At 41.5% G+C, this 19,505-nt stretch overlaps 1 protein-coding gene across 4 annotated transcripts in view; it reads left to right on the top strand.

The window, feature by feature from the left end:
* The window catches only part of LOC119660596 (multidrug resistance-associated protein 4-like), a 49,099-nt gene that overhangs the window by 14,187 nt on the left and 15,407 nt on the right, over window positions 1-19,505 (top strand). The window contains exons 6-14 of one of the 4 annotated variants that reach the window (XM_038069273.1): window positions 1,627-1,831; window positions 1,917-2,636; window positions 2,697-2,961; window positions 3,032-3,262; window positions 7,796-8,088; window positions 8,150-8,337; window positions 8,404-8,631; window positions 8,700-8,996; window positions 9,053-9,246. The exons of 1 other annotated variant lie outside the window; for it this stretch is intronic. In XM_038069273.1, the coding sequence (XP_037925201.1) occupies window positions 1,627-1,831; window positions 1,917-2,636; window positions 2,697-2,961; window positions 3,032-3,262; window positions 7,796-8,088; window positions 8,150-8,337; window positions 8,404-8,631; window positions 8,700-8,961 (2,392 nt within the window). In that variant the 3' untranslated portion in view covers window positions 8,962-8,996; window positions 9,053-9,246. Of the gene's footprint in view, window positions 1-1,626; window positions 1,832-1,916; window positions 2,637-2,696; window positions 2,962-3,031; window positions 3,263-7,795; window positions 8,089-8,149; window positions 8,338-8,403; window positions 8,632-8,699; window positions 9,247-15,168; window positions 16,616-19,505 lie in introns of those variants that run through there. 2 more of the 4 variants (XM_038069272.1, XM_038069270.1) reach the window with 2 other exon arrangements.

Below are 19,505 nucleotides of genomic sequence, written 5' to 3'. Positions count from 1 at the left end.
GCCCTTCATTAATCCTACATACGGCTCCCTGGGCCATTCGTCTGGCTCGGTGACAGGCTGAGCGAAGGCTGGCCAGTTCACTATTCCACCAGTAGTTTGGTGGGAATGGACACATTATCCGCTTGGGCGATGGATTGTGACAGTTCTTTCTGGAGAGATGCCCGTTTTATTATGTTGGTCTAAGCACGCCACTATGAAGATCCGCTCATTCAAAACTTTTGCAGCCCAGCCTGGAATCTTTGTCGGTTTTGAACTGGTGCTGGTGCTCTGCCCTGTGGTTCGCCCATAGTTCATAGAAGGTTGCTTGGAGGTGTAGCCCTTGTTGACGCACCAGGACATACTACGGGCCAATCCAATGTTGACAAAGTTCAGGTCTGTGGTTGAGGAGGATCCCCTTTCCGAATGGTGTGTACGTCACCTTCATTGACGAGAACTATATCCAACTGTCCAAAAGTTTATATTAGACTGCGTTTTCTTGTATTTGCTGCATTCGAGCTCCCTTTTCTTCCTGCATTTAGTGCCCCCTGTGCGATAAGCCAAAAAAGAGACTGCAGAAATTCCCACTATATGAAAAAAATAAAAATCCAACTAAGATCGACCCGTCCCCTGGTATCATTGCCTCTGCAAAATCTTCCAGAAAGCGAAGAGGAGGGCTCGGCTGAAGACTAAGTCTTGCCTTTCAGAACCTTTCGCCTCTATTAGAAAAACGAGAGAAAGGGACACTGTTGACATATGTGGATGTAACTGGTCTAATATCGGTATTTGAAAAGGGATCTATGTGGACGGGGCACCATGAACCTGGTATGGTTCCTCAGCGGAACTCTCGGCGAAAGAGAGGACAAGCTGTTAATCCCGATTAAATCCACACTGGATGCAACACTCTTGGAGCGAGCAGCGTTTTTTTTAATCACATAGAAGACTACACTTACGCAACAGAAAGGTTAGTCAAATGAACTTGCAGCATGCCAAAATCTCTTCCTTCCTATTGGCAGCAAAACAGGCAAACCTGCAGGACTGCCCTTATATCTTTCTGGTATAGGAGCCGTGAGTCCCGTTCAATAAAATCTGTGGTACTGGCTCCACAAGATCGAGAGCCCATCCCATGAAATGAAATTTGTTAGGAGCAACCATGCTGAGACAATTTTGTACGCAGGATTTAGTTTTGGTCATCTTTCAATGTCACGTTAATGGTGAAGAGAAAACCACTATAATTACGCCTGCATATCAACTCTTATCTCCACAATATTCGCGAGATTAGTGAAAGTTAGTAAAAGTATTACATGAGACTCACCTGAAGTATCTTCGATATTTGCCTTGAGATCTCCGGTAATACAGGATTGGGAAGGTCCTTGGAATTTCTTCTCCTTCGTTTTGGACAAAATGTAGTGGTTTTCATTTGGGGATTGAATGGTGGTTGCTTTTATAAGCCAGCTTGTCGATGGAACCTCTTGACAGCTCATTATACCTTATTCCTACTTGGTGTGCAGTTGGTACTGGAACATCCCATCAGCATGTAAGGGGTGCACAGTTCGAAGTAAACCGTAAGCCGTTAGCTGCTTCTGCGGAAGTCTCCCATTTCCCTTCCAGCTGTACTCTTGATTGACCTCGTCTTCAATCTCATTCTAGCTTAGCACGTGCAGTGTACAGACAAGCAGACGTTTACCTCTTGGATGATCCCCTTAGTGCTGTTGATGCCCACGTTGGGCGGCATCTCTTTGAAGAAGTAATTGGTCCAAATGGTCGCTTAGCCAGGCGACATGTAACACGAGTTCTGGTCACTCATCAAATTCACTTCCTGAAAGAAGCAGATTGGATAGTTGTATTAAATGATGTAAGTCCCAATTCAGCCTTAAATTACTGGTTGCCATGTTTTCTGACTACGTAATGGCGTACATTCTCCCATCTTGATCTTTCAGGGACAAGTTGAAATGCAAGGCACTCCAAGCGATCTTTCAAAGAGCGATAATGACTTCGCTCAATTGTTAGAGCAAGATGCAAGCGACGAGGAAGATGAGGAAGAAAAGGAAACAGATGACCAAACAATTAATAGTAACAACAGCCGAAGGTCCTCAACAAAATCGGTTCCAGCTTCACGAGACACATTGGCTAGCAAGGAGGGTGCCGATGGCGAGAAGGGTGAAAAGACCAAGGAGCAAGCTCATCAAATGGAGGGAACATCTAAGGGCACGGTTAAAGGATCAATTTCATGGAATTATGTCAAATCCAGTGGAACAATTATATTGCCTTTTATCGTTGTGGTGCTGTACGCCGTAACACAGGTTGCCGCTAGTTTCTCGGATTGGTGGGTGTCATATTTCACCGAACAGGAAGAAATGCGAACATTCTGCAATAACAACAACATATCGATCGAGATAACTAGTCCCTTCCAAGAGAACTTCGAGTTTATTGATAATACCAATAAAATCTCGGATCTCGTCCAAAATACCCTGAATGCGACTTTATACGAGGCTGAGGAGGTAGCATATCTGCCTAGTACCGACTTCCTGATTGCAATACATGGCATAGTTGTCGCGTTGATATTTATTATCGGTATCCTGCGTTCAATTGGGTTCTTCACGATGGCGGTTAGGGCTTCGCAGATAATGCATGATGCCATGTTCACTAGTTTGATAAGGGTAAGTTGATCACATTGCCCATGTTGAAAATAAATAATTTTAGATGTCGTCTCCCTACAGGCTCCAATGAGGTTCTTCGATACAAATCCGTCCGGTCGTATTCTGAATCGTTTCTCCAAGGATATGGGAGCTGTTGATGAACTCTTACCAAAGGCCATTTTGGACGCGGCTCAGATCATCCTGAATATGGTTGGTGCAATCATTGTTACAACCACAGTTCAGCCCATATTTTTGGCCCTTGTTTTCGTCCTGGGTATTTTGTTCTGGTTTATTCGAAAAGTTTACCTGAAAACATCAAAGAATCTCAAACGATTGGATGGAATAAGTGAGTGGTTTTTCCTCCTCTATATTTGGGGTGATATTAATTTTTGAATGTTTTACTTTTTGGAATGCAGCAAGATCACCAGTATTCACTCATTTGGCTGCATCTTTGCATGGATTATCGACAATTCGAGCTTATGGCGCACAGGAACAGTTGATTAAGGAGTTCGATGCTCATCAGGATATCCACACAGCCTCGTATTTCATGTATATTTGTACGTCAACAGCCTTTGGATTATCCTTGGATATGGTTTGTCTGATTTTCCTTGCATGCGTGACATTCTACTTTTTGATCGCGGATGATGGTGAGTATTTATTTTTGATCCTTATTTACTAGTCTGGTCGGGAATCCTATTGGTCCACAGGTGCGACAAGCACGCATAAGCTCAAGTCAGGTTAGCTTAGGGCAATAGGGGGAACTATGATTTTAAGAGCTGAGGTGATATTGGGCTCATTTTACTACGCCTGGGACACTTATGCATATGGTTTTCTGGCTGCAGGTATTTAAGGACATCTCCTAAAGGGGTGAAGATTTTCCATTGAGAAAGAGCTTTCAGAGATATTTACGTCTTAAGTCTATGAAAGGTGAACAGCTGTAATATAAAATAATTTGACTCGTGTTATGCACTACGGATAGCGAAGCCAGTCAACAGTCTTCAGGTGACATTGTGAGACATAGTGGTAAGCTATCGGGTTGTTGGTAGGGTTGTGGCCTAACGTTGCGGTGATATGTGAGGTTTCAATTCTTGTAGGGTATCATTGATTGCTTTGTCTGGGGAGACATTATTTGAGGATACGCCATGAGTTGAGAGAGTCATGCTGAGAGTGTATGACCGTGAGCTGGTCGGCGTTTTCCTCCGCTTTCTTTAGTCCCATCTTCAGCAAATTCATAAATCTCTCGATTTGGCCAACTGAGACTTATACTGGGTGGTTCATATATGCTTTAATGGCGTGAACTATGTGCCATTGTCGCTGACGATAGTTGAGCAGATCTCATGGTGGAATGCTCGCAAGTTCTCATAGAACCCAAGTGTCTATATTGTTATGTTTGTCATCTGGTGAACTTTGGAGTCAACGACAACCAAATAACAAAACTGGTTCATGGGCCCAGCAAGATCAATGTGGATGCGTTTCCAGGAACACGGAGGTAAGTACTGGTGGTTTTACGCTAGTATCGGGGGTGTCGCTCCAATTTTACGATCATCTTTTGGATGCGAATTGGCTTAGAGACCACAATCTGGGCCTCACTGTAACTGGCGCAACGGTACCAGTTTATACTGAATTCAGGCTCAGCATTCACACTGATGAATGCAAGGCCTACCTAAAGCTTTTACCGAAACGAAGGAGTATGACACAAGAGTTATGCAGCGCAACTCCACACTTAAGCCCATGTGCGATGTGGGTACAACGACAACCGAGAACATATTCACCAGGAATTCTCCAGAGACACGTGAACCCGAACTGCTATCCCGGTTCCCATGGTACCAGATAACCTCTGGTGAGGCTTCGTGGTCGGAGCCACTTTGGATGATTTCCGTTCAGACTTGGGTCTGATTGCCCAAGGCCTTGGAGCATTCGCCTACTTCATCACGACCAGCAAGTCAATGTGAATACAGCGTTGCTCAGTACTACCATTTGGCTACTTGGTGTTGACACAGCCGAGATGGTACCCTGTCTCCCTCCTCTTCGCTTCAAAGTACCAATCAGGAGCATGGAGTGTTTATTGAGTGGAGACTTGAACTTTTCGCAGTGCTTGTCGAAAATTTCGATATCAGTAGAGCTATCCCAAGTGGCCAACATATACCTCCTCGAGAATTTTCTAGGGAAGTTGTTGTCAGATGCGAATGCGAGCTTTTTTTCCACTTTTTGAACCAGTAAATTTACCATGAATGAATTCATCAAAGATTTTGAAAGCAAAATCTTCATGCTGAACCTGGAGTAGCCTTTTTATACATTGTTGGGCGAGGTGCTTGCATGTAGGGCCGAGCGATGAGCATCCGTCTCAAATTTGTGCACCAAGACGGCGCAGATCCCGTAATTATAAACGTCCTCTGCGGCCATAATTTTCTTATTGGGATCATAATGTGTCGGAACCAAGTCGGATATCAGCATCCTTCGGAGGGTGGGAACGCTTGATCTTGCTCTTGCTCCCAGACGAAATTGACATGTTTTGTGAGAAGCTCATCAAGTGGACTATGCAGAGTATTCACGTCTTCACTTCGCTTGAATATAATGGTAGATTATACCTATGAACACTCATGTTGAGTGGACGTCGATTGGTCTTATCCAATTATTGATTATCTTGATGTTGAAGGATCCGGATGAATTTCTTTCGTATCGACGATGTATCCACAGAACGGGACCGAAGTCTTAGAATATGTAAGGGAGGCTGTTTGAGGCTGTTAAGCAAAATCATCCAAATTTTCCAGAATAGAGAGTATGCTGTCCGTCAATTGTTGGAAGTTATGAGAGGTCCGGTAAGTTATCGACTGCGAAGAGGCCATGATGCGTATCTTTAGTGAGCAGTTTCTTTCAGTTGTTGTAAGGCTCAAGCTGGGAAAGGGCATCCCAAAGATCGACCTTACTGAATATCGTTTCTGGACTCGGAAGCAGATAGCGAATGGGCTTGCAAAAGCGAGTCTTGCCTTTGTACTTCCGAGCAGCGTTGATGGGGCTAATTTGGAGCAATCGATTGATGTCATGACACCCAAATGAGACGTCTGAGGTTAACTACGATCACTGGTGCCGCAGAGGATAGTAGTGTATGAGCTCTGCGGAAAACAGGCTTGGCTCCCTGTTTGAGGATGAGAGAGATATGTGTTTTGTTAAACTTCCTAAGTCCGTACGTCAGCTGCGGAAACTTCGTCCTGGTTTCTGCAACAAAACTATTCTCAGCTTCGACATTTATACTATTTCAGGCATATTCAGAGAAGGAAAGTCTCCCAATCTAAGCGGCCAGTTGAAATTGATGCCCAGCAGATTGAATTGAGTATATACCTCGAATTTTCTGAGATTTTTTCAACCGTTGGGCTAGACGTTGTGTTCCAAGTATCCCCAAATAACGAGGTCTAATATGCGGGCTGGTTGACTGTTGCAGGGTTTAAGCTGTGTTTGCCTGATTATTATGTGATATGATTGTGACCACCACCGCTCATTTGGAGTGAAACTTAATCTTGAAATTATTGATTTGTCTGGGGATGAACTTAAACTTCAAGTTATGCCTCAACATCCTTGATATAAATGACTCGATTTAGACCTGAGCTACGACGCGGTTGGCTTTTGGCTTTTCTTTCAACTCCGTTGCGTAGGAACAAAATCTCGTCCTTGACCAATTTGCTTCTTCTTCGCCTGTGCCACTACAGTGTCGTGTCGGTTCTTGACCTCTCGAAGTGTTCGATTCCATCCTTCTAGCGTCCTCTGTCCCGGGAATTGGGGATTCTTCCATCCGCTTCGAAGTTTGTCTAGTGGTCGTTTCCTTTCCACCTTGCTTTTCAGTATGTGTCTGGGAACTCTTGCGGCCTTTTATTAGGCCCATTTTACTGCCCCCGAAAATCGCCTATTCGATGGTCTCCCGCCTACTTCGTTCGTATGCATTTGCGAATCTGGGAACATTCTCCAGAAACACAGAGTGCGCAGATTCTTTGTTGAAGAAAACCTTATTGAGGTGTCTTCGTCCGAGATCTGAGGAGGCTGGACGAGTGCATATGAAGTGCAGGACCGCCTTTTCGTCCTCCTTACATTCTTTAGTTGCCAATCAAATGGCATATATTTCTCCGCCTGGAATGTGGTTGTCAGTTTTTCGAGAGGTCGGGTCATTTCCATAATCGGATTTCCCGAGAACACCCCTGCGCCCATTCCGTATTCCATAGCTGACTCGTCGCTGAAGGGTATTAGGTCTGTAATTCCAAAAGATTCCTGACCATTTATCAATCATTTTCCTCTTTTGGTGATTAGGATGGAGTATGTCTTTCCGAAGACTAATCTGGAAAGCATATAATCAGGCTGCATCAGAGTCACCTGGGGAAGGGCTAGATTTAGAGTAGCTTCGAGTGCCGTGGTCGGCATAGTCCTCATTTCCCTAGTAATCATTAGGTAACAGAGCCTTTAAATCCGTGCCAGCATCTTCCTGATGTTAGCAAAGTTCAGTTTCGGCCACTGGACCATACATTTAAATGTGTTTTATTATGGATGTATACATTGTGATTGGATGTATACGATTGTGATGAAAGTCCCCATGCCTTGTTTATCGTAATCCTACAGCATCACAGCAATCTGAATGATTTTTGATATTGTTCATGTTCCACGTTAGTTTGAAGTCGAGCTTACTCCTAAATACTTGACAGTTTGTACCAGCTGGATTTTCGCCCCTTATAAGGGGGTAGGGTGTAGTTTCCCCATCTAACGTTCCTAGCAAACATAACTAGTCCAGTCTTCCCAGCGTTCATCGTGAGTCTATTATGGAAAGACCAACTGTAGCAGAGTTGCATTCACGCGGTCGCGTACTATGTCCGCAAACTTTCCGAAAATGATTAAGATTAGATCGTCCGGTAAATGCTTGTGCGAAGCCTTTTCTGTCCTCCAGGAGCCATAGCAGGCTGTCCATTACCAGGAGCCATAGCAAGGTAGAGAGTCTCTTTTGTTGTTGACAGACCCTCACAAATCGCAGCAAATGAGGCTTAATTGCAGCTACCTTCAAAGTTTATGACATCGCCTTTTCTACTTTTACCGTGACTTCATGGAGTGCTTTCCCCGTGTATTTCCCTTTCTGGTGGACGATGTGCCTAGAACGGTATTTAATTGACCAGCCACTAATCAGATCTTTCTTTTTTAATCAACAGGTTCCATGGGCGGAGCAGTTGGTTTAGCTATTACCCAAACCATGTCCATCACTGGCCTCCTCCAATGGGGTATACGTCAAACTGCAGAAGTAGCCAACCAATTCATGGCAGTAGAACGTGTCCTTGAGTATCGTGACTTAGAACAAGAAAAACAACCAGCAAAATTAGCTCCAGTTGCAAAGGATTGGCCTACAGCTGGTAAAATCGAATTCCAAAAAGTTTTCTACAGATACTATGAAGGAGCTGAAGCGGTTCTTAAAGGACTCAGTTTTACTATCCATCCAAAGGAGAAGGTATGGATGACTTGTAAAAAAAACTCCTGAGGGTCATTTCTTTACGTTTCTTTATTATCAGATCGGTATTGTTGGACGTACAGGAGCTGGTAAATCATCCTTAATTGGTGCTATATTCCGATTGGCCAAGGTAGAGGGAGACATTCTCATCGATGATATAAACACTGCAACAGTTGCTTTAGATAATTTGCGATCGCACGTTTCAATTATTCCACAAGATCCAGTTCTGTTTTCTGGAACTATTCGCAGGTAAATTTGGTTTTGCTCAGCCACTTGTGAATTGACAACTACCTAAAAATCTTTGGTACCTTCTAGAAATCTGGATCCATTTGAAGAATATCCTGACTCAGCCTTATGGCAAGCTCTTGAAGCAGTAGAACTTAAGGACATTGCGTCTGGACCACTAGGACTACAAGGAATGGTAGCGACTGGCGGAGGTAACTTCAGTGTTGGTCAGAGACAACTGGTGTGTCTGGCACGTGCTATTTTAAGGAACAATAAGATATTGGTTTTGGATGAAGCAACAGCCAACGTTGATCCACAGTAAGTCTAACAACCTTTTAAGTAATCCTATGATCTTTGGTTAACCTCCTACAACTATCCCTTCGCAGCACCGACGGCCTAATTCAGAAGACCATCCGGGAACGATTCGCTGAGTGTACCGTTCTAACAATTGCTCATCGATTGCATACCATCATGGATTCAGATCGAATTCTTGTCATGAATTTCGGGGAGGTCGAAGAGTTTGACATTGCCCATACGCTACTTCAGAAACCTAATGGTCTCCTAAGAGATATGGTCATGACAACGGGTCCACAGGAGTCTGAACGATTAATAGAAATGGCCCGGGAAAAGTACGAGTCAATTGCATAGACAATGCAAGGCAACTTCATTTGAAATGAAGATAGGTATCTTACTGTAAATATTTATCTATAGTTTATTGCCTATTGAAATGTATTTTTAGTATTATTTATTGTTGTTGTTTCATAAAAATGGACATACAAGGAACATATTGTAGCGGAAGAGCTTGAATGTTTTTTTTAGGTTTTAAGTAATTATTCTTGCGTTCGGATAAGATAAGTTTTTAGTATTTATCTAAAAACTGGATTGTTTATATTGCAAACAATGTGAGTAAAAGTTGTAGATATTATTGCTGAATTTTTCAATGTTTCCTTGTGTAAAACAAAAAAAAAAAACACGAAAAAAAATAAATAACTTAAATTTGAGTAAAATATGTTCATTATTGCTCTCCCTCACTCTCTGGTATACTCGTAGGGAATAATAATTGGATACTGAAGGAAAAAGGATTTTTTGTAATTGGACCTTTTTGCCTATTTTTTAGCCTTTCAACATTGCCTTATATGTCGTTTTATTTCAAATGGAATGCATTGATATCGAATCAGTTCATTGAAACCTCACTGCCTTTCTTATGTCTTGCAGGGCATCTTTCCGACTTGCCTGCTTTTAGTGATAGCGCTACACTCGTGGGATACGCTGAGACCTCATAACTGGGCCTCACTTTCGCTTCTTAGAGTGGACCTTGTCGAGGAACACATTTTTGTGATCCTTATAAAAATGCAGCGGCCTTGTTCCTTGGACTGTTACTGGTTTCAGTTTCTATTTTCATGTCATCTTGCTCTACTTATTCGGATGCTTCAATCGGTGATTCCCTTGAAGTGACATAAATCTGAGGTCGGGTTTGGCATACTTAAAAACGAAAGAAAACTTCCCAAGCTTTAAACAGGGTTAAATTCGCTAATCATTTGTTGCTGGATTTAAATTTTTCATCATATCCTTATTTTTCAAAAGAGGTGTGCTAAACGACTAAGCTCGATCCCTAATGAATCCACTTTTGCATTGATCCTGTAGACCACTTTCAATTGAGTACTCATATAATCCTGGGTTAGGATAGGAGGCCAACTCGGAGGTAACATTGTTTTTTCCGCGCCGGTTTTCAGTAATAAGAAGGTAACTCTTCGTAGCATGCCCTTCCGATAGCAAAATGGAGGAAGATTCCTGCAATTAATAAGGATCTGGTTACCGCAATGCCCATCCCTCTGTTTGCATTGGCTTTCGTGATTATTCTTTAATACTAACCCGAGTGATCATTCAGAGGCTTCTACAGTCTGTTATTATGATTATTATTAACAATTATTGGATGCATGTTGATGACAATGGTAGGTGACATCTTACATCCTTTTGAATCGTTGATGAATGGTTGCTTGTGTGACAAAGTTATTCCAGGTGAGTTTCAATTAAGACCCTTAATTGAGTGATTCAACTAAATGATCTCATGATTGTAGGTTCCTTTCCGTCTACCGCTGCCGCCATCTCCTGCTGATAATGCTGAATTATCGAAACACTGTACTGGAACTGCCCGGAATCATGGAAGACCGCAGAGATCACCTAGTCAGCTTGTGTTGGAGCTTGATTAGAAGAGTAGAACGGAGGCGGTGAGTTTCAATTCTCTGGTAATTTTCATTGATGGTGGGGACTCCTCTATACAGTAGAGGCAGGGATGGTGAGGTTGTCGTGATGTGCCTGTGCGGTAGACGTTGAAAGAGCTGACGTGGATAATGCAATGCGATTAAGCAAAATGCTACATTGACCGACTAAGCGTCTATATAGCCCCAGGGCCATTGGTAATACAATCAAGCTATTTTGTCCTTCCGCACCGGCTAACGTTCTCTCACCCTGCCCAGCATCGTACCTTTGCTTGGTTAAACAAAGCTTATTTCTGGCTGTATTCCAGTGAAGTCGAGGGTTCTTTTGTCATGCATACTTTGCATACTTGCCGGTAAATTGCTACACATTTCGTAGTACAGTGGCTCGTTCACTGACGTTGATATTAGACATGGTAATATTGAAGTCTTGGTACATAATTAGTATGAAGATAAATAGAACGAACTCTGATGACTTTATAATCAAAGTGGGCGTTCAACTCTGGGTTATACAGAAGATGAACCCAAGGAATTTGAAGGGAGAGTAAAGTTGCATTTTTTTTCTTGAGAGTATTCCTTGAGAGCTTGTCGTTTTTTGTGTTTAACTTTAAGACTTAGTGTCTTGTAAGTGATTGCGTTAGAGAAGTCTCTGGATTGTCGGGCCTTTGCGGCTATATGCATCCCCGTCCGAGCTTCTAAGGTACTTTTGTGTTCCTTCAATTATATCAAGAGCTCAAAATTCTCTCTTCTTTGTCAGGATGGGGTGATGCGCGAGATGAAACCTCAGTGAAATACGGAGACAGTGTTGGTCAATGCTGTACAATTCTGTCCTCAATCTTTCATCCTCATTTTTTCGGTTTGATTTGATTAACTAATTCTCTGCTACGGGGACTAACTCAATGGATGTTTCTACGTGTGATAATGCATTGGGTGTGGTTTCTTGCAACAAACTAATTTTGGGGTGGTGATGTCATTTTGGCCATCCGTGAGTTTTGCGCAGGTTTCAGTGCGGAAAGTTTGGAGGTGTTTGGACTGAATATTAGCCATTTCTCGGATTAGCTTTGGGTGTTTGGGAAGAACATTAAAGGATTCCCAAAATCGTGAGGTCCATGCACTTGTTAGCTTATCGGTTGCGCTATTTTTTTCCATCGTCTTCAGACTGCCTTTAGATAGAGTTTTTGAGACCCAGTATCTGATCTGGCTGTATGAAGTCTAATGCAGTCGGAGCTCCTGAAACTTTCAAAGAAATTCGTAGAGTTCTTTCTGGGAGAGGATAGTAAAATGGCTGCAGTGCTCCCTACTGGAGTTGGAAAGGACCCAAATATTGTAGAGAGGTTTACTTCCGTTTCCTAGTGCACACCAAATAACTGGAGTGCATATTCTTGGGAAATGCAGAAGACAAAGTGATTTTTAGTGTTGACTATTGAGTTGTACCGAGAATATGGATAGAAAGAGCAGATCGTTTTTTAATTAGGGATAACCCAAACATATTTATTGTAGATGTTGATATTTCGGGGGCCAGTTGCTCCCTTCCTCAGTGTCTAGAATTGAAAACCCACTAGCCTCCATTTTTTTGACAGTCGTCTGGATATCTCAATTGTCAAGTAATTAAGTGACCGTTCAAGTATTTGAAATTCTTGATCTGATTGATGATTACCTCATTATATTTCATTGGGCTGAAAAGATGGAGCGTTCCTCCTTAAGTAGTCTGGAGATTTTTTAACTTTCCAGGACGGCCAGTATTCGTGCTCCTCGTACCGTGTCTAGCATTTCGTACTTCTCCATGGTGGTGTCGTGGCTGTTGTTTATCATGTATTATACTTGGCTGATTTCATTTCACTCGCTGGTCGTCCTTTCTTTAATGATACCCGTGCTCCCCCACTCACTAGTCTTTTTGTTTGTCCGAAGAAGACCTGATAGCATTCTGGACAATCGATTTTGTAGATCCCATTCTATTCCTTCAGTTGCAGGCAGTCGTTTAGGGAACCCAGTTTTCGTCACAGTTCCTGTTCCCTGTTTGTAGGTCTCGGCACCAGATTCGCCTTCGCCGTGAATTTCGAGCTCGACGGACTATAGACTAGAGAAGGCGCTTTTATTAGGGTTGCTTTAGATGCAGTGATCGGTTTGACCTGGGTTGGAGAACTTTTGAGCGTTCTTCGGTAGTCGCTTGCCATTCACTTTTTTGTCGTGCTTTTTGGCACACTCATCGGGTTCACACTTGTATCCACATTTGATGTATCAATGTTAAAAGAGTAGTTTGGTGCTGCGTGTTCGACTGGGTGTGACACTGTAGAATTGGTTTATTCGGGATTCATGTGAAGTAGACTAGAGTGTAGTTGATCTCTTCAATGGAAGGGGCTGTTCCATCCTGAATAACGTATCAAAATGGGCTAGCTACAGGTTCAGGCTAAGGAAAAGTGTCACGGATTTAACACTGGAAATGCCGAGGATTTTAAGTCCTCTGATGAATAGGTGTGCTTGAGGTCACCCAAAACTAGTAAAGCGATTTGCTGGGATGCTGTATATTTGGAGGACTTTACCTTATTTTTGAGGATTTTTTAGTTCATTTTGGCAGGAAAATCGCTGGTGACGGACGCAGTGACGTTCTTGAGGACCCTGGAATGTTTAACAGTTTTGTCAAATAGCAGCGGATTCGGGTATTTATTGTCTCTTGTGGTTCTTCTTCTTTTTTCTCATGTTAAGATTTTCTGCTAGTGGATGGTTTTTGGGTTTAGTCTCATAGGTCGCTGTGTCTGTGATGACAGTTCAGTTTAAGGGGGAGGGGGGGATTTTCTCTGAATCGTCTGTGAATTTACCCATGTGCTATATCATACCAAAGGTCTCAATTATTACTTTCCGGAACAGAATTCAGTTTTGACATTTATGGGAAAGGAGGGCGGGGTTAGGCGGATTCTGCGGAAGATTTTACCCAATGGTGAGCCGTTTCGAACGAAACAGTTTTTGCAAGCTGAAATATTCTCTGTTGGCTGTCAACAACCATGCGGGGATTTCATCCTCTTAGCTGTTCCCGATTGTGATTTTTGACCTTAGATACATAGGAGGAATTACCAACGATCTCAAAATTGTACTTTCTTTTCTATTTTTGATGCTCCTAGTTCTTTCGTTTTTGGTGTTGACGTTGCCACCATCCACCACAGGTACTTTGAAAATACCTTCCCCCCTTCAAGTCATCTGCCAGTGCAAACATAACGCATAAGATAAGGCAAGATAGATAAGATGCATAAGTTAAGTGTAATGGGGTTGCTGCTATTATTATCGATGTGTTAAAGCTATTATTTACTATTCTATTATTAAGGACCCATATGTGCATATACCACAAGAGTATTCCTTCTAGTTGTGAATTATTTGAGGATCGTCCTACATGGAACCAAAATTGTCAATTATATACACTTATGAAACTATATTGGATTAACAATTACCAACGGGGCTCTGATAAGCCATGACATGTTGATAAACAAATTTTAAATCTCGAAGTCAATGACCTTGATTAGGGTCATCGAAGTTAAGCATTCTAGTCAGTGATTAGCTTTTAGACGGGGGACATAGGGAAATTATTTATCTTAATTCTTTTGGTATTTTATTAGTTTGTTGGGAAAGAGTTTCATAATACAGGGAACAACATAGTTTTGTGATGGGGGTTGAATCTACGAAGTCACTCGATTACCGAGGTTAAGCGTTCGGGGGTATAGCAGCATTCCGATGGGGGACCAGATGAAAATTTAATTTTCTTTTTTTTTAAATTAGATTCACATCATTGGATATGATAGATACATAGCTTATTATATTATATATGAGTATTACTGAAGAGTACTTCAGAACGAAATCGTCCACAAACCAACAGTTGAACTTTTAGTTACGTATAAACAAAGCGGTTCTATAATTATTCATTTAATCAGTTATTCGAAAATTCTCGCGGAGCTTATATTCTATTCAATGAACGAACGCTTCGAAAGATCTGAAAAAAAAAACGAACGCTTTTTCATTCGTGAATTTATTGTTGATGAATTTGTTTAATGATAATGATTTGCTAGTTTCTCGCTTAGTTAATAACATAGAGACCCAGTGGGACGTGGTTCTGAATCTTGGTCTTGAATTCTTCTTCGCCTACTGAACTATTTCTGCATTGTACTAGGTTGAGTTCCTATGACCTCGTGGAGATAAAGTTTTATGATAAAGGTGTTGATGTCATTTCAGTGCGTATTTATCAGAATTTAATAAGGCCTATAGTGCGTTGCTCCTTGATCAGATTCCTGGCATCGAATTAATAACTACGCAACTGCAAGAGCAAATCTTCAAAAGGACAAATCTCTGAAGTAATACAAAATTCCAACTTTTTCGATAGCGCTATCTCCTAAAGCAAATAGAACTCCATAGTACGTAAGTTCAAAGCATATCATTCATCGATTTCTCTTTTTTGTAATAGGCGCGTTTACCGCGCGGTTTAACTCCAATAGCTTCCCCAAGTATTTGCCAACCGCCGACTGGAACTTCTGCTGGAAATCGCGATCCGCTGTTTACCCGGTATCTCCCGCAACTCCACGACTACATGAAGCTCTATTGTATATAGTATAAGATTTTTTGGCTGTGTCATTATAGATTGCATATTTTCGAGAATTCATCAGTGTTTTGAGAAGAGTGGTAGTGATTTAACGCGGCTGTACGAACGTGGGTTGTAAAACTTACAAGTAAATTGCCGGAATACCTGTTCTAGCCGAGAAGTGCTAAAGATTGTGCAGTTCTCCGTGAATAGCTTCTGGGTTGCGGAAGAGTGTTATCTTGTCTATAAACCAAGCACGTGCCCTAACTGCCTTTAGTTTTATCTTGAAGTCAAAAGTTATCACTTTAAGTGAAAGTGCGACTGCTCATTTGGAACTATTCTTAGATACATTCCTCTATCTTAAAGCTCTTCTGAAATAGCCGAAGAGTCTTCGGAACCAACTCTTTGATTAAGCAGTTTCTCTCTTTTTCATCCGCTTTCCAGCAATCTTTTTCGTTTTAGATAGATGTTCACATAAAGAGCTATTTACCACGGGGCTCGTATCAGTGTGGCTCACTGCTAGATAAGCTAATATATTTGAACATTTTGAAGAGTCACTGCCAAGTATTTGAAGGCCTGCGTAGCGCGCCCAGTGAATAGTTAGCCCACACTAGTGGCTTAAGATTGATCGTACTTTTAATTACAGAGTTTAAGGCTTAGAATCGTAGGACCTCGATTGTGTGTTGTGTTCCAGTGGTTTAAAAAATCTTTCACACTCTTAAGTTATGTTAAAAAAGATAGTCTGGGCTTTTTTTTTATCCAGTTTGCGAAATTTTCTTATATAAATTGTTATAAAAGATACACCTGATTAATATTCACTATTTAATTTTGAATTGAATTGCTGGCCGCATATGTACTGGTTGCAATACTTAATTACAAGTTACTCGATGTAGTTGCAGGTTCAGTGCAAAGTGTAGGGTGAATATATGAAATAAGTAGTGGAGTCCACATAGATAAATGGTGTCGAATAAAGTTCCTATAAAACACATGGAAAGCAGAGCGAAGTTATTAAATATAATTGTCTTATTCAACTCCAATAAAAAAAAATAAGATTAAACTAGACAAGTGTTAAAATTCACTGCGTAATCTCCAGTGATAACGAAGCCCCCATTTCGTTTGTGATTCAGCATATGTGATTCTATATTATTTTTATTCACGTGATATTTGAGAAGTGTTCAGAGTTACACAAAAAAGATACATTCAACTCTGGAAAAGTGCATGGAAAGTGTAAAATCAATTAAATTGTTTTTATGTTGCCGGGCTTCAGTGTGTTTGTGATCCGACTTAGTTGCATAAAATTTTGTACACTTTTCTGCGGAGGAATTACGCAAAGGAGCATCTAGATGGAGGCTGTACAGCGGAAGTTGGAACCAAATCCCAAGGATGGGGCTAATATCTTGTCGCGTATCTTCCTCGTTTGGACGGCGAAAATTTTTAAAATTGGATATAGTAAAGTTCTGGATGTTACGGATCTTTTTCGGCCCCTTTACAATGATCAGTCGGATGTTTTGGGGGATCGATTGGAAGCGTGAGTATCTAAGTAATGTGAGACACCTTTGATTCTTCCTTTTCTAAATATTAGACACATTAGGTGGGTCCCGTATGGTATTTCTAGTGAATCTGGAACTTTGGGGGCCGTTTTAGCCAGATTCCAAAGTTACAGGAGACTTATTATAAATAGCGCCCAACGTGGGTTTTGAAAATGATTGGATACGGAAAAGTGGAGTTGCGTAAAAAACCTTTTTGGGCGCGAACATAATTTATGAGCCCACAAAAAAACCTAGTTTCAGGATTGGTTCCATACGTTCTTGCATTCAGCCCTGAAGCAATAACTTCAGCAATGTTTTTATTCACTCACGAAACAAATATTAAGTCCCGGGTATTCTTTTCCGCCCTCTTTTTCCTTTGCAAGCTAAAACTTTATTGTGTTTCTATTTTTCGGCTCAGGATCTAAGGATAGTGCCTTCTAGGATTCTCTAGAAATATGATTTTTTCGTCCATGTGCTGCATTTTTCCGGAAATATCCCTTGTCGTGTGATGTATTTAGAAGCAAGGTTTCTTTCAGGAACCAGTTTAGTATCCTCAGTGACTTCAAAAGTGTCAATGAAAAAATAGTTCATACTCCCCTATTTTTTGACGTGTTCTCAATCAACCTCATCGACGCAAAAGTTGCTTAATTTTTTGAACAAAATAACCCGATGGACAGTGTAAAGCAATAATAATGTTATCGTGGTTAAGAGTGATTTTCTCGTCAAGCGAATCCCAGTTTCTTTTAATTTCACGTGTCGCCTGATAATTACCGTCAAGTACCTTTGACCTCACGTTTGCCAAGACATTTTTTTACTGAGGAGTTCTATATTTATCGCTCATTCTCCACATTCCAACGTGACCCCGGAAGAGACCGATATGGATCTGCGATACACCACCCAAGGTCGTACTTATCAGTTTATTATCGGTTTATTATCAGTTTCAAAGTGAACATGAGGTAATTTATGACTGGTGCAGATTTCACAATCCTCTCCTTCTATGGCGCCAATATCGGCCCATGGATTTCTGAGGACTCAGGATGCATTCCTTCCGGTGGAGGGAACCAGACCTTCAATTGCGACAACCATCTAGGCTATAACTCGGACCTTGCAGTCCTTGCATGTGGGCTGCCGTCTTTCCGAGCTTCAGTTTCATTCCCCTGTTGTCTACTTTTCATTTTAGACAATAGTAGCAAAAGGTAATGTGTTTTATTGCCAAACATGATCAGCCTCTTCACCTCGTTCATCTTAATATTGTCTGTAATAATCGCCCACCTCCGTATAAGAAGCTGTCTAATTGCTGCAAGTTGAAATCATCTAATCTGACATTTTATCTAATAAGTATCTATTATCTGATTTGCTTAGCTTATCATAATCTTATCCTTATTTAATTTTAGTCAGATTTTTTCTGCTGTCTCATCGTCATCATCTTTATCACTGTTTTTTTCTGCGCTCATTTGCAACCTTGTCAGAACAATTAACTCATTTGCATAACATTGAATAATATTGGAACTAGCTCATAGTCTTACTTCACTCATGAATCTGTTTCGAAATATCTTGTGAACAGATTCTGTACCTTTACTTGAGTGGTCAATTATCTCATTGTCATTCCGATGAACCTAGCTAGTTTGGCGTGAATTTCAAGGACGTGTTAAGTTGCTCTTGGGTATATTGTGCCCGTTGGCTATTAATTTGCTGCGCGCCTCCCAGGTTCTTTGAAGCATCTTTACAAAAAAGTACTTTTAGTCCAACTCCTTCTGTGATTCCTTTCAGAAATATGGTCATGCTTGAGATCGCGAAGGGTCACCACCTGCGAAAAGTCAACGAAGAATTAGCCCGTCTATACTGGGACCTGATTGCAAGAGCTCTGTTTCCAGATGCAAACAAGATTACGGACGTCTGTATCAGGTACTAGCCTGTAGGACATGCCGCCAGACCTGGCATATCGGAGAGGATGGAGAAATTTCACTACCTTTGTGATTACGCTGCTCTAGTTAGAGCCAGAAGGACACTACGTTAACCATTTTTTGAGGACCTCAAGGATATATCTAGTTTCAGGGTGGGAGAGCCGGCATCCTTCGTGAATGGTTTAGGCTGGGAGTTCTGAGCCGAATGGTTTCTGCCCCCTAGCACAGCTGAAAAGGTGTTACGAGTTTGTGGCTCCTTGGAGCAACCACTGATACCTACCCGCCATGGTCATTTATTTACTTCCTCGTTTTTTTCAAATTTCGTTAGCTGTATATCCTAGTTCTAAGTACTTTCCCTATGAGGTGCTTGCGTGTCGCTCCTAGTACTGTGTCTATGCAATGCCTATTCGTTTCCTCTAAACTAGGGTTTTGTCTAAAGAATCGACGAGAACTGAAAAGTTGTCGACTCAATACGATGCTCCATTATTCCACATTTTCAAGAACGGCAACGTAGACACCTGTTTTGAATGCCGTTTCCAGTATACCAAAAAGTTTACTTTGCCGTTCTTTGTGTCGCAGTGGAAACCACTCTTGATGGGCACAACTAGCCATTGTTGTATCGAAAGTAGCTCCTCCTTCAAAGTTATTAGTATTCTATAGCTCGAGCTCATTCGCATTATTTCTAGTTTCTGATTGCTGTTTATCGGCAGTCCCATAGACGTTTCCACTTGGCTATTTGAAGTTCTTGTTCGCCATCCACAGTCCGGTTGATCCGGCTTTCTTGTTGATCTTCAGTTTGACGACTTTAATTTCACAATGTTTCCATTTGGAGGTAGACAGGTAGGGAAACTGTACTGTATGATCTTATCAGGAATTAAACAATCCAGTGTGCTATACGATCATATGAACTAAAGCGCTTGCAAAAGTGCTTAAAGGTCACTATCTGCTAGAGTACAATCTGCAGATTTTTGAAGGGAAAAGTGAA

Source organism: Hermetia illucens, chromosome 6, assembly GCF_905115235.1.
Source record: "Hermetia illucens chromosome 6, iHerIll2.2.curated.20191125, whole genome shotgun sequence".
Taxonomy (NCBI): Eukaryota; Metazoa; Arthropoda; class Insecta; order Diptera; family Stratiomyidae; genus Hermetia; species Hermetia illucens.
Note: the sequence above shows the minus strand (reverse complement) of the source record. Positions and strands in the feature narration are given on the sequence as shown.